Here is a 14574-nt window from a genome sequence, read left to right on the forward strand (position 1 = left end):
TTTTGTCCACAGTCTTTGGCTAGGTGACTGGATGATGCACAGCACCTATAGCAAATATTCTTCTCTTTAAGGTAGGCTTTCCTCTCATCCAAGGATTTGCTCCTGAAACCACGACACTTCCTAAGAAGATGTGGTTTGTTATTGAGTGGTTTGCTTGTCTGGGTCAGCCATCCTTTTTTCTGAAGGGTTGCCATGGCTGCTGTCTGAGTCTACTGAGACCTCTGTCTTTTTGACAGAGACGGGTGTTTTCATGTTGTGTTTAAAGGAATGCTCTACTTTTCCAGTGCTCCAACTGCCTGTGAGTGAGGTAAAGCTTGGGTCATTGAGTGTTTTGGCTTGGTCGCAAACAAACTTTGCGAAGAAGGAGAAAGGTGGATAAGATGTCTGGTGGCTTTCCTTGTACCGAGATGCTAGAGAGACCCATTTGTCGTGCATGGAGTATGGCAGCTTTTGGACGATTGGAGTGATGCCACGAGATGTGTCCAGGTAGTTGAGACCAGGTAAAAATCCATCTGCCCTAGCAGCTTCAAGCTCCAAGAGAAGGTCTCCCAGCTCTCTCAACCTTTGATTTTCTCGGTTTGCGATTTTTGGAAAATCATCCACCTTCTTAAGGAGTGCGTTTTCTATCGCTTCTGGTGCTCCATAGCAGTCTTCCAACCTTTGCCATACCATGCTCACACCAGCTGCTGCGTCGTGTATGTGGATTGCTCGTATTCTCTTTCCATGCTCGGAACATTTTGGCCCAAGCCAAGCTCCTCCCTTGCTGTTAGGTTTAAGTCCGCCGTAGAACTGCAGAAAGACGCCTTCCAGGCCCAGTAATTTTCTGGATGATTGTCAAACCTTAACAATCCGGAGCTTATCATCTCCTGACGTATCAAATACTTGGCCAACTCGGTTGTAGATGATGAACAAGGCTCTTCGGTTCAAGGAGCAGCGCCTTTATGTGGCTGAGGAGGTTGATAGCTATCGCTGAATGGTCTAGTATTGTGTGACTGCGTTTGGTGGCTGTAAGTGTCTTTGGATGGATTTAAACCGTGCTGACGCTCCCGCTTCAGATAGCCAGTCCTGCTTGATCTTTGAGCATGAGGGTAATATGGAGTAGCATCATCCCTCAGTTTGGATGTTTGCTGAACAGGTAAGTCCCAGAATTCATAGCTGCTAATCTCACTTGACTCCTCTTTACCTTCCCCCATACTGTTTCCAGCTGTCTCACCATCGTCCATAGTTAGCTGGCGCATTGGTGTTGGTGTGGGTTCCAGAAGCTTTGAATCTTGGTGAGGTTCAGGTTTTGGATTCTCCATACTTATGCTCAGTATATTCACTTTTTAGACTAGCGCGATCTAGCTCTCCGAATTCATTCTCCGCAGCTGCTTCCAGAACATTAGCTTCTGCGATGGCAGCTGCAGCCGCACGCTCTAGCCTCAGTGTATGCAGACTGGCTTGCAGTTCCGTTTTCTTTCGAGCAGCCTCTGCTGCAGCCTTTTGTTGTTCCTCTTCAATGTATGCTTGTGCTTTAATCATGTCTGCTTCTCTTTGTGCAAATGATGCTTTTGCCCATGCTCTGGCTGCAATGGTGCTTGCAGAGGAACGCTGACTGACACTTGAGGTGTTGGAACATACTGATCGTGTCTCAAATGTGTCTTCATTATTATCCATTGTGTTTACTGCAGCTTTGATGGCACAAGAAAACTGTGTGTTTCCACGAAGATCCACTTTTCTGTAGGTAACCCGTCAGGTGAATGTCTTTTCACTATTCTGCCCTTACTAGGGTGTAGAGCTGATTTCTAGCTTGGCAGACAGTTAAACAGGTTCCTTAATAAACATCCAGGAGTCAGCAGGTAAGTTTCAGATGTTTACTCTCAGAAGCACTGTGAACCTGCAATACAAAAATAAAAATAAAATGTTACAAAGATAATGTATTTGACTCTTTCATTTACATCAAAAAAACGCTGAGTCATTAATTATTATGCACAACACAAATATACACAAACGTGCTAAAAATACGATTGAGTAGTCACTACAGTAAACTGGCGATTAGCTTGATGCTAACTTAACATTGAAAACGCCATAGACTGGCTAACACGCTAGCATCGCTCCCGTTTTTAAGTTTTCCAAACAAATTATTGTATTGTATTGTATTGTAATAACTGTTTCAGAAGACTATCACAGACGATTTCAACATGAAAAGGTAACTATTACTTACAGACATGTGCTCTTTAGGGTTCAGCAGAGAAAAGTAAATGTGGAGCAGAAAAACAACAGCTTTGCTTCAAACTATCCTCACTGGAAAAGAACTATGGCAAGCCAACATGGACAAAAAAGACATCGCACCTACTCTTAAAGGGGCAGCACACTTTGTCTCATGTGGTTCCTCAGCATGATTGCAAGGATGATTTTTTTTTATCTTGTCCTGCATCGTCGAGCTCTACACAATAGAATATCTGTTGGACCTTAATTTATCAGGTTTAATTCAGTGAGTTGGTCAAAGGCACACTTTCATATTTTTGTGTAGATACAGATTTTTAATTGACTGTGCAGAAAATTCCCTAAAAAATTACATGTATTACATATGATTTTATCCATATTGCTACACACCAATCACCAAAACAGCAAATATAAAAAGTACATTAAATAAGGCTAAACAAAAACAGCATGTTGTTTTGTTTCTGATTTGTACAAAGCTTCATGAAAAAACAATCCAGTTTTGAATAGACATACATCAGGGAACAGCTAAATTAAAATGTGTATGAGAGACCAGAAACAACAAAAGACTTAGAAATAAAGATGCCATGGCGGCTATAATGAGCTCAGCTAATCAACAAATAATATCTGGTTTGCTTCTGAGATTAAAGGATCATAATGACTGACATCGAATAACAGCTAAAAAATATTTCCATTTGTTAAACCAGAACATTTCCCTGCAGCCAGAACTCCCACAGCAGAGTCAGAGCTTCCTTTCATCTACAGTTCGGTGTCTTAGTGGAGATCCTGTCTCATCTCTGTCCTTCCTGTTTGTCTCTGTTTCCTCCCCTTTCTCTCTCTCTCTCCCTCTTTCTCTGCCTGCATGAAGCTGACTGTGTAAATGTTGGCATCGTTCAAACTGCTGGTTTGTTGGTATCATTACTGTCCGTTCTGCAACAACACACAGCGGCCAGAAGCTTGTCTATGGCCCCCTTCCTCATGAAAACATACAGGACTAAGTCTGCCAGAGGACTTAACTTGAGAAACAAAAGAGACAGCCGGTGAAATTTATAATTATATATGTTTTTGTCTGCAAGGAAGGAAATGATTCTGGGCAGGAACAGCAGCGTGTAAATGAGCAGCACCAGGACCAAGATTCCCAGAATTCGTCGCTTTTCATCAGAGGGGACAGTGCTGGCAGACAGGGCTTTGAGGGTCCCACCCAGACAGAATATGAACACTGGGAGGGGAATGAGGAGGGAAACTGCGAAGAAGATTCCTGTGTAATTCCAGAAACGGGAAGTGAGGAGAAAGACAAGAGGAAGAACCCAGACCACGACACAGACCACCACAGAGCTCTTGATGGTCCGTCTAAAGCGGTACCACAGTGGGCAGGAGACGATCAAATACCTGTAATGCAAGATAGACACAGACTTTAAGGAGCTGCAGAATTATACAGTAATATAATGGACATATACTGCAGAGACAGATAGCTACCTTTCCACGGCGACACACACCATGAAGCAAACACTGGCACTCACACCAAAGTTGTAAGAATAAGGCAAGATTATAAATATCATCCGTTCCTGAATTGGTGCCTCCCAAATGATAATGCTGCAGAGCTGAATGACGTCGGAAATGAGGAGGTTGATGATGTAGATGGGAGCAACATGATCGTTTCGCACCTGCAGGAAAACATCGAGAAAAGTAAACAAGCAGTCGTAGACGTTCTTCTTGCTCTGACCAGCAATTACAGTCAGAGGTATTTACACTTTTTTTTTAATAAACTCAAAGTCAAACTGGGCAGTGCTGACCACATCAATCAAGATGTTGCACTGATCATTTCCCGCCTCAAATGTTCAGAATTCAGCGACACATTTCAGTGCAACGGTTAAAGTTTGTGACCAGGCTGCCACTTTTTCCCTGCTTGAAGACAGACCAAGCACACGTGTGGGGCTAAAACAGCAGCTTTAAATTTTAGCAACAAAAATAAAATTTGGCATTTAAAACCAAACCTGAAGTAAAAAAATGAACTCTGGCACACTCACATACTGTTCTTTGCACTACTGTTGTTTAGCATCCTGCTATCACATACATGCAAAACTTTGTGCAATATTACATTTTTTTTGTTCTTTATACACCTATGCATACATATTTTTGTTCTACTGACACATATGTACTGCATTTATCTACTGTGCAATAGAGCAAACACTGTACTGAACTAATCCAGACCAACCATGTGCAATTTCTCTATATTTTTCACATTTTAGAAGAAGGCTGGAATGGACCATCACATGTAAACTGAATGCATTTTGGTTCCGAACAACTTCATGTAAATTTTAATAATGGAGACCAAGCCCCCAAGCCAGGTCAAGATCCTTCACAGACAGACAGACAGTTAGACAGACACATGACACAGCTTATATACACTATAAATTTCAGTCATAATGTACAGACCTGACGATAAACAGCAAAGATGGCCCAGATGGTCAAAAAAAGGGTGATAGAAATGGTAATGTACATCACCACCTGCACGGCAAATCCAAATTTTTCAAAATTTTCAAAGGCAAACATTTGGCTGAAATCACAGTTGTCGTCGGTGATGTTGTGGTAATAACAGAAAGCGGTGATGTTGCTGTGAAAACAGAGGTCGTCGGTGAAGTTTCTGTAATCACAGGGATCGTTGGTGATGTGGTCAGAGTTGTTGTCCTGTGAGGCGTTGATCATGTTGAAATGTTCCATTCTTCCCTCTGAAACATGTTGTTCAAGAGATCAGTTCATGGAAAGGGAGCAAGTTTTTAAATCTATTCAACATTGTTCAGTGACATCACCAAAGTTCACATAAATAAAGTGTATGAATGCTCAACAAATCAAATCAAAAACTGCTGTTTTATATTTTCATCTAAATACTAATGAACATTCATTTTCATGACTGCTTGCAATTTTTATCATCTCTGCATTAGAATAAAGGAAAGTAAATACCTTTAAAAGCTGCAAGACCCCACCTGAATGGCTTGCCTTCACCAAGGTCTGATGTGTTGTCTCTGCATCCAAATAGTCCACAGTACATATCGTACATGATCACACGCAACAGCTTCCTGTTCTACACTTCCTCTTCTAAAGAAGTTATTTGACTTATCTCTGATAATCATTTTTTATTTTTGTTTCTGTTGAGGTGCTTGTGGTTCAAGTATGAAAATATGTCAAATTTAAATAATGAATCCTGTCATGATCCTGTCATGACTGGCTGCTTCCACCTCAGCAGTGAAGAGCAGCTGCTTTGAATATCAAACAATCTCTGTAGGCTGAAAATGGCAGCTGAAGCTCAACTCTGCTTGTCTGCAGAACAATTGCAATATTTTTCAGTGTGATCTGGTTCAGCGGCAAAGCATCAAACTGTGCACTGACATTTCTTCAACCACTCAGCTCTGCAGCCAAACCCATGACTCGTCCATGCGCTCAGTATGTTTCAAACACTGTCAGTCATATTCTTACTCAGATGCTGATATTTCTTACATGTCAACATCATATCTGAGGAAAGGTTGGTCTAATGCAGTATATACTGTATTTCCAAAGACATCTGCTTTTTTATTTTGATGACCATTCTGGACCTCTTTCCCTTGTTATAAGATGTTATAATTCCATTATTATACAATCCCTTTGTCCACACTGTAGGAGCCAAATGGGGTACGGTGAGATTTTTTATTTGACCACGGGGTGGCGCTATGGCTATTTAAGGGGACATTTCCTGTCATCGACAGAAAGGGTTTGACCTGGAAGGGCAAACAGGTTTTTGACCGCTGTCTTTGCCGCTGTGCCACGAAATTTGAATGTGTGTTTTGGACTCGGGTAAATCAAGCCACTGTATTATTCACTGTAGAGTTAATAAAGTACTTTTTGCAATAAGAGAAACCGGTATATGGACATTTTTTAACCCTACACAATGACGGAATGGTTTACAGGAGGCACAACAGGTAAAGAGCGCGTCAGCCAGGTCTAACTCGGGTTCAAACCCCCTCAGTAGCCAGTATTAGACTGCGCTCCTTTAATACACACCATTATCACTACATTGGTGTATTCATCAAAAGGAGGAATGGTTTCTTCATTTTGGCTAGACAAACTCCAAATCCAACAAAAACAAACGAAAGAATGTTTTGAACAAGAAACACAAGGACCCTGAAAACCAAGACAACCAATAACTACACTTGTGTCTGCGTAAATTCTAATTTGGCGAAACCTTTTTAATTTTACAATATAAAGAAAATTAAGGCCATTTGAACACACTCCATGATTCACGTGGGCAATCAGAGTAAATCTGGATCAAACTAAAATGATGATTGTTCCAAATTAAATGTCAGTAAACTTTGTTGGACCTACTGTATCTTGCTTTAATTCATGGTAAATCCAAGTTGATGAAGACCTCTGCGGTGAGGACACGTTGGCAAATGTTGAAAAAGAAAGTTTTCTGCTAAATGTGACTTGGGCTTCATCTCTGAGTCAGGAAGATGAGAATGCATCTGTCAGTTTACACTCTCTCTTTCTACCATGTCTAAAGTTTTTTTTTCTTTGTTACACAATCAGTCTATAGTTGAAGGATTTGTATGACCTTTTTTATTTTTCTTCAAATATATATATTGTCATATTTTTAAAATGTACCTTCGTGGTGGTGAAAACTAATGCCTGGTTTGTTTCTTTGATTATAGGACAACAGCCAGTCGTTGAGCTTGTGGAGGACTGGCAGTGTTGGAAATTCACTCAGTACATTTACTCAGTTTAGAGGTCCTTGTGCTAGACTTAGTATAAACATGTGCAGTATTTAGAAGAAACACTGCAAGCAGCACAGACAAGGGAAAGTGTTTCCGGGGACACTCAAAGGTGATGAACATGGCTGGGACACGCCTGTTGTCCCGCCAAAAGAGAAAGAAAAAAAAAAAAAAAAAACCCCAAAACAAGTCTGGAATACATGTAGATGGACAAGTGCAGAGCGGGTCGATCAGTGAGCTGTAGAGGTGCTGGTAGGCTGATTTTGTTATGTTTGTTTGGAGGGAAGCATATTCAAATATGCATGCACACACACACACACACACACACACACTTTAAAAAATTGCTATGCTTCAACAGGCAACTGTGCACCACCGTCCAAACCAAATCATTAGCAAATTTCACAATAATCACAATTAACTTTCACAAAGCAGAAGGTGGCAGCGGTGGAGCACATCACATCTGGTCCATCAGAATTCGTGTGAGCTGAACACAACGGACTTTCCTCTAGTTTGAAACATCAGGACACTGAACTCAGCCGATCACACGGTTCTTCCTGTCAAACTATTTCCAAACTCAAAATCAGACTTTCATTGGCCAAACACCAGCATGTCGTGTGCTCTGTTCCACTCTTTCATACAGTGGCCGTAGTGAACACAGCAGCCTCTAGGGGGCACCGTCAGCACATCGGAATGATGGATCTGTAATAAACTGCATTCCTACACGGTCAGAACAAACTGACTTGCAGGTTGCTGGCTTAACTGAATGTTGTGAATTCTGAAATAAAATCTTTGTCAGACTACAGATTATTTTGTGTTCAGTTGTGAAACATTGTGTCTGGACTTGCTGTGAGGACTGTTGGGATGAGCAGGTGGCCATAGCCTCTTCACCTTTATTTACTTTACTTCTGACCCATCTCAGGTAGCAGAACGCTGAAGTCATGTATTTGTCACAGGTTTTGTTACATTACATAAAACAATTGAATTTCAGTAAATATTTTTCCTTGTAGCATATCATTGTCTACAAGACAATACAAAGGCCATCTTGTAGTCCTTCCAGTTGCTTCAGAGAAACATGAGGTCCGTTGTTGCATCATTGATTCTGATGAATTTTAACAAGTTGATTCCAACATGGGATCTGAGACTCCCCCATTGTCACACAGCAGCTGTGAGTTGTGGTTTTCACTGCTGCTCGGACTGTCTGTTGGTATTTGTGTTTGTGGTGGATGATGGACTTTAACTTGAAACACGTCCCACTTTTCAGGAATCAGTCCTTTGTTAAAGAGCAGAGAAGCCAGACAGGAGACCAGTAATATGGTGGCAAAGGTGACCAGCATACAGATGGTCCTGATAGGGGAGTACTGAATGTAAACGCCATCTTCGAGGGCGCATCCTGGAAAGTGTATGACAGGTGGTAGCCCTATCAAAGGCTCTCCACACAGAAGTCTTAAAAAGAAGCCCAGCAGGAAGCCCACAGCGGCGCCGTAAGCATTGGAAATGTTGAAGAAGAGGACGCAGACCAGCTGCGGGAACATCATAATGTAGGCGATTTCTCCACCCATGACCCAGAAAGCCATGACACCTCTGTGCAGGAAGGTGAGTGATGTACCTGCCAGGCCGAATAAAACCACAGCAATACGAATCACCCAGCGGAGCTCCATGTCTGAAGCCTACAAAAAGAGGAAGATAATCAGGACAGGAACTTTCCAAACTTCTCTCATTCACTGCGTGGTCGTGTTTTGATGCTTTGTGTTCTCAACACAACATGGATTCTAGGAAATCCAGTTGGAGTTACAGATTAATGCGTTTTTTTCACATGCTTTCCCAGGAGTCAAACCAGGTTTTCCCAATGACCACTTTCACATAAAAGGGCCGGTGTTCACAGCACGAGTGAGGCTGCTGGCGGTAGAGAGGCATATTCTACAAGCAAAGAGCAAACTATAATATGAAATAATAATCCAGACAAGATGGAGCTGCAGCTGTCAAATGCAGGAGGGCGGCTGGCAGAAAATAGCTGACTGTGTGAATGCAGTTACGTAAAGGACAATGCCCGACGAGGTGTCCATTGTCAGGAATTAATGAACGAAGTGGAGGACGGCTGCCTCTGCAGAGTGCATTCATTTGTGATTAGGGCATTAAAAATAAAAAAGACCATTAATTTATATTTTCATTTGCTTTGCAACCGAAATCTAAAGTTTTTCACAAGCTCAAACTCAGTTTACCTTGGTCCTCAGGATCTTCTTGTAGATGTTTGAGGAGAAGATGGAGGCTGCAGACAGCAGGGCAGAGTCCGTCGACGACATCACGGCGGCGGCCACGGCTCCGATGCCGATGACGGAGATGTAGGGCGGGGTGAGGTGCTGCAGGGAGAGGGGTAAAATCAGACCCGTCTGGCCTCGTTCGAACGGAGGCGGAGAACCATACGAGGTCAGGTTCCAGTCTAAGAGACAGAAGAGGTGCAGGATTAATCAGTCGGACTGACGTGTTAGAGGTGTCACTTCTCAATCAGTGGGAAAAAAATCCTGTTCAAACACAGTCACAGTGCAGGAGCAGCTACTCTCATACACTGTGATGAATGTTTCAAATCATACCATGCCATACGATCATTATACAGCGACCCACGACATGCTCAGTGAGCCGGTTCTTCTAGTAGCACCTCTTTCTTTTCAAAGTTTAAATTTCAAGCTGGAAAGCACTGACCACCACTGCTTTACCCGTTGATGCAGCTACTGCCCCAATGAGCACAGGAGGGATTCCAAACGTGGGGATGAGAAATGCTGCAGCGTAACATCGCAGCTTGGCGGTGGCGGAGGAAGAGGCTGACAGTGTCCTCTGGTGGAAGTCCTGGAAACCCAGGTCTCCTATACTCTTGGAGGGGAAAAGAAATGGTCGCAAGGAATGAGAGATTTAGAGATAAATGTATATGCATATGAATTTTAACGTCCAAATGATCAGACATAAAATTCTGAACCTAATTTGAACTTTTGCCCCATCGTCGTGTTATGCCATATTTTTAAAAACCAACATTACTTTCCACTCATGTGATGAGACTTCACAAAGCGTTGCCCAAAGCCTCCACATTGAATAAGAACACAGCAGTTATCATGGACTTCATTCTGTGCTTTCAGCCATTTAGTGAGTCGCCTTTTTCCTCCTGGTGCACATCTCACCTCCATCACACACCATCAGTCTTGACTGGTCTTAATGCATCAGATGCGTTTCTTTATCTTACCAGGAGTAAAAAGATATCGATCCACATCCAGGCTCGTTCTGCAGTCAGGGTGCCGACCCAGGGGGCCTGGAAGGTGTGGTTGAAAGATGTGGTGGTGATGTCAACGGAGGTGGGATTCATGAAGAGGAAAGGGACGCACAACCACTGAGGAGAGATGCATTATTAATACACACATCGAAGTGGAGCTCGTGTCTATTGCCCTGCTCTACTTATATGCTCAGGGTACCACTCTCTCTGTGTTGAATAACGTCTTCTAGCTGTGGCTCTGGAGAAATGTCATCAGAGTTATCTCAGCCTGACCTTGGAACATACACCTGTAACAGAAACCTTTTTATTTAAAGCTAAATGTGTAGGGTTTAAATGCATCAGCATTTCAAATGTAGGGAAGTTATAATAAAAGATGCTCTTGTGTTGCATCATGGGAAATGTAGGATGCAGCATTTTTGGAGCTTGACCTGAAATAAAAGTCAGCATATCTCTCGGCCTCTGATTTTTTTGTTTTAGACCTTTTACTTTAATTTTCTTGTGAATGCCCCAATTTTATGGACATGAAATTGGGGCATAAAATTGAAGGAGGCCCCCTTTAATATACTGACAACATTTTCGACAACACACATAAAACGAATGCCAAAGATTTTAGAAAATTTCTAACCAGTGACGTAAATGTCCTTCAGTCTAACTAGGGGCTACAGCCCGGCTGGCTGCTCTGTGAAGCTGCACATGCACATACTGTATGCTTAGAGCTAAATGTCAGCATGCAAACATGAACACAGTCACAATGCTAATCTGCCCGTGTGTAGCAAGTACGATATTTACCAACTTTGTTTGGCATGCTAGCATGGTAGCATTTGCTCATTATCTCTAAGTACAGCTGAGACTGATGGGAATGTCTTTAGTTTTGCAGGTAATGATGATGTTTCTATTGATGTTTTGATATGTTTTGACATGAAACTGGGTCACTGTAACAGTTGTGGAGGCATGCTAACTCAGATGTGGTTGACCAAATTACCGAGGTGACAAAAATGAGAGTGAGCTGTATGATGTCTGTGTAGGCCACAGAGTAGAGACCTCCCAGCAGGGTGTAGGTGATGGCCACAGCAGCAGAAATCCAGATGCACACAGCGTAGGACAAACCCAGGATCACACTCATTGTAACTCCTATGAAACACACATGCAGTGGCCATGCACATTCAGAACAAACAAATAGTGCACACACATATCCGGAGACACATTCGAGCACACTCGTCAGCGCATCATTGATTAGGATCATCAGCACAGTGCAACGATTCACTCATTTGAAGTGATGCATCAGTTATAAATTATGCAGAGCTAAAAGAGAACTAATTGCTCAGAAATAACATTTGAAATGCTTTCATCAAATTAATTGTGATTCTTTAAAAGAAAGATTTTTCAACATTTTTCTGAAATGCAGCAGAATAACTTCTGGGTGGCACCATAATGGAAATGAACATTACAGAACAATAATAGTAAACCTACCAAGGCTACATTACACTCTTAAATATGGCAAGCAAGAGAGCAAGGCAGCAGGAGGCTGAAGAAGTACACAGTCACAAATGCTGTACAAGTACACACATACAGTACAAGCACAGTATGCACAGAGTTCATACAGATCAACACGCAGTTGGATAGATTGTTACCTAAGCTTATCAGCGTTGATGTCACCCAAATAATTTCTGACAGCAGTGGTGCCACAGACAGAAGTCCACTCAGCTTGTCTCCGTACTTCGAGTGGAAAGGGTCCATCATGGTAACATACTTCCTGTTCCTCATCGGCTCAGCAAAGAAAAGACCACCTTAAAGAGAAACGCAAAAGATCTGCAGCTCTGGTTCCACTGCAACATTACAGGTTAAGTATGTCATATATTCTTATCTTTTCATCGTCCGTTCTTTCAGACCAGCAAGCTACAACGGTAGAAACTGCCTTCGGTTTTGGAGGTTTAAAGAGTCTTTGGTACTTTTTGAGTGTAGGAATAAGTGGCATGACATGATGAGGTTAAAATATCCCTCCGCTCACTCCACCCTTACAAACGTACGGGAGAAGCTATGGTTGCTGCTAAAAACAGCCCTCTGTAGATATGAAGAGCTCATTCAAAGGTAACGAAAACACAATTAGTCTTATTTTCATATAAAGCAATCTTTATACATCCGTGGCAGCGGATTCAATTCAATTAGTTTCACTGGCTGCAAAAGCAGTAAAGGCCTGTGCTCCAGAGGGAAGGATGACCCATCGACATATTTACTGTTTTCTAAGAAATGACCAACTCAAAAATACCATTAAAAATACCTACAAAACAACTTTTTCTTATCATTGTTGGGGCTGACAGTGGCGTATAGGCGATGCATAGCGTAAGACACATAAACATCAACTTTGACTTCATGGGAACTTTAAAGTGTCTTTAATCCACTTTAAACCCAACACAGATGATCCAAAGTATGAAATAATGGACAGAAAAAAAGAACTAAAGAAACTTGAAGGGAAGTGTCCATCATGTCCTCATGTACATGAGAAAACTGAGAAAGGCTCAATATTCTAAAGAGAATTAATGCACTTACTTACATTACAAATGGCAACAGCTGAACTGTTTTAAAATGATGATTTGAAACTTAAACTTAAAATGAAAAATATGTGAAAACTGTCTGAGAAACAGCTCATGTTGAAGCATCTCAAGAAAACGTCTCAGCTGAAGTGTGAGCGCTGAAGTGAATGTGGAGTGAAGTGTCAACCAGAGTAAACATAAACTTTAATGTTTGGAGTTTAAAGAAAAGCATCTTACCAACAGTGAAAGCTACCGTCGCTGCTATTGGCATCACAGCCCAAATCAGGCCCAGCTTTGGGTCGTAGACTGTCTCAGCTGTGCCGATGATGAAGGTCCCACCAACCCAGGTAGCTGCATGATGAGCGTACACACACACACACACACACTTTAAATGGAGATAATAGCTGGAAGTATGACTTCAGTCAGTATTGCTGGCGTTTTCTCTAATAAGTCAAAAGCTACTTAAGTAAAGATAAAGAAAACTAAGATAGAAGTGCGAAGATACAATAAATACACACATATATCTACACAATAAAAGCACAAGAATTCCTGTTGGTGTGAGACAGAATAAGTCAAGTTCTCGTGCTTGCAGGTTAAAAACCAGGCCTGAAAATGACTGAAGTTGATGCTTAGTAATCCAAAGTAGACACCATATGTTGTTTAGCTCTGTCTGCTAATTAGCAAATTATGACATCAGTAAATACAGAGTTTAACTAAAATCTGAAACACCTGAAGAGTTCATGTTGTCCAGTAAATAAAGTTACCAGATATTAAAGTACTTTAAGAGATCCTGCATGAACATTAAGATGTGTTTGTAGAGATGTCAACACTGTCAAGATGTCCCATATGGTTAGCATGAAGGAATGAATGAATGAATGAATGAGTGTGTTGATTTTAGTGTCTGGTCATTTACATTCATCACTCACAGGATTATTCAGACAAATTAATCAACCCCAAGCCAAACTTTCCAATATGCCACCAGCATTTAACAGCACGATATACTGACCTCATCTGAACAGCCTACATGTCCTGTACTATCCAAAAAGATATCCAAATAATAAATGTGTACACAGAGACTCAGAAACACGAAAAACAGAGCAATGCCTCAAACAAAACACAAAAAACAAAACCTACCATGTGTTAACTGTCTAAAAGGAGACAGCAGCGAACCTGCAGCTCGCAGCTGCTGCACAGAAACAGACTCACCGGTTGTGGTGAAGATGCCGACGACCAAGCTGATCTTTCTGTTCCCCAGCAGGGCCATGTCCGCATGGTTTGCCTGCGTCCTGTTTTCATCACGTTTGGATTTGATGGAAGCCCAGATGCCGATCCCGAGCACCAGCGCGTAGAATATGATGGTGGCCACCAGCCCCGGCACGTTGACGGCCATGCTGAGTGTCCGGACGCGGCGCAGAGCGCACAGTGCCGAGCGCACAGTGCCGAGCGCGCAGCGCCCTGCGCGCAGGTCGTCGGAGGCACTTGCTCAACCTGAATGACTGACAGGGCGTCTGGGTGTGGCTGCCACAGCAGCCGCAGGCTGCACGGCTGACAAGCTCGGCAGCATTTCAGTGCGTCTTCTCCAGCAGCGTCTAACAGGCGGGAAAAGACGTTTCGATCAGACATTCATTTACAATTCAGATGCGTCACTTCGCTGCTCAGCTGCAGCAGCTCACAGTGACGCGGCTGTGCAGAGTCCCAGAGCTCCATCAGGATGTCTGAGGACTTTTCTTCATCAAGAAAATTACAAAAAAAAACACATCAGAACTACATAGATTCTTTGATTTTGTGTCCCAATTATCATATCAGACCCATAAAATGTGTCACTTATTGTAATTTCAAAGTT

The 14574-nt window shown here is 42.2% G+C and overlaps 2 protein-coding genes across 2 annotated transcripts; both read right to left on the reverse strand.

The window, feature by feature from the left end:
• Positions 1–3004: 3004 nt before the first annotated feature.
• Positions 3005–4923, reverse strand: LOC121614221 (G-protein coupled receptor 4-like). The gene is made up of 4 exons (XM_041948035.1): positions 4873–4923; positions 4639–4791; positions 3679–3866; positions 3005–3591 (listed from the first exon to the last, which is right to left on the reverse strand). Exons 1-4 carry the CDS (start codon positions 4921–4923, stop codon positions 3096–3098), a joined length of 888 nt encoding a protein of 295 aa, XP_041803969.1. The 3' UTR covers positions 3005–3095.
• Positions 4924–7172: 2249 nt separating this feature from the next.
• Positions 7173–14171, reverse strand: LOC121613812 (high-affinity choline transporter 1-like). Its single transcript, XM_041947458.1, has 8 exons — positions 13938–14171; positions 12969–13082; positions 11832–11987; positions 11183–11331; positions 10174–10317; positions 9656–9809; positions 9164–9381; positions 7173–8611 (listed from the first exon to the last, which is right to left on the reverse strand). Exons 1-8 carry the CDS (start codon positions 14119–14121, stop codon positions 8054–8056), a joined length of 1677 nt encoding a protein of 558 aa, XP_041803392.1. The 5' UTR covers positions 14122–14171; the 3' UTR covers positions 7173–8053.
• Positions 14172–14574: the final 403 nt, after the last annotated feature.

This window comes from Chelmon rostratus, chromosome 11 (assembly GCF_017976325.1).
Source record: "Chelmon rostratus isolate fCheRos1 chromosome 11, fCheRos1.pri, whole genome shotgun sequence".
In the NCBI taxonomy this organism is placed as follows: Eukaryota; Metazoa; Chordata; class Actinopteri; order Chaetodontiformes; family Chaetodontidae; genus Chelmon; species Chelmon rostratus.

Coding starts and splice junctions, on each gene's coding strand:
- LOC121614221 (XM_041948035.1), bottom strand. CDS start 4,923: ATGGAACATTTCAACATGATCAACGCCTCACAGGACAACAACTCTGAC. Junction 3,867..4,638: donor TCTTTGCTGTTTATCGTCAG/GTCTGTACATTA, acceptor GTTTTCCTGCAG/GTGCGAAACGATCATGTTGC. Junction 3,592..3,678: donor GTGTGTGTCGCCGTGGAAAG/GTAGCTATCTGT, acceptor CTTGCATTACAG/GTATTTGATCGTCTCCTGCC.
- LOC121613812 (XM_041947458.1), bottom strand. CDS start 14,121: ATGGCCGTCAACGTGCCGGGGCTGGTGGCCACCATCATATTCTACGCG. Junction 13,083..13,937: donor CGGCATCTTCACCACAACCG/GTGAGTCTGTTT, acceptor CTCATCATGCAG/CTACCTGGGTTGGTGGGACC. Junction 8,612..9,163: donor AGAAGATCCTGAGGACCAAG/GTAAACTGAGTT, acceptor CTCTTTTTGTAG/GCTTCAGACATGGAGCTCCG.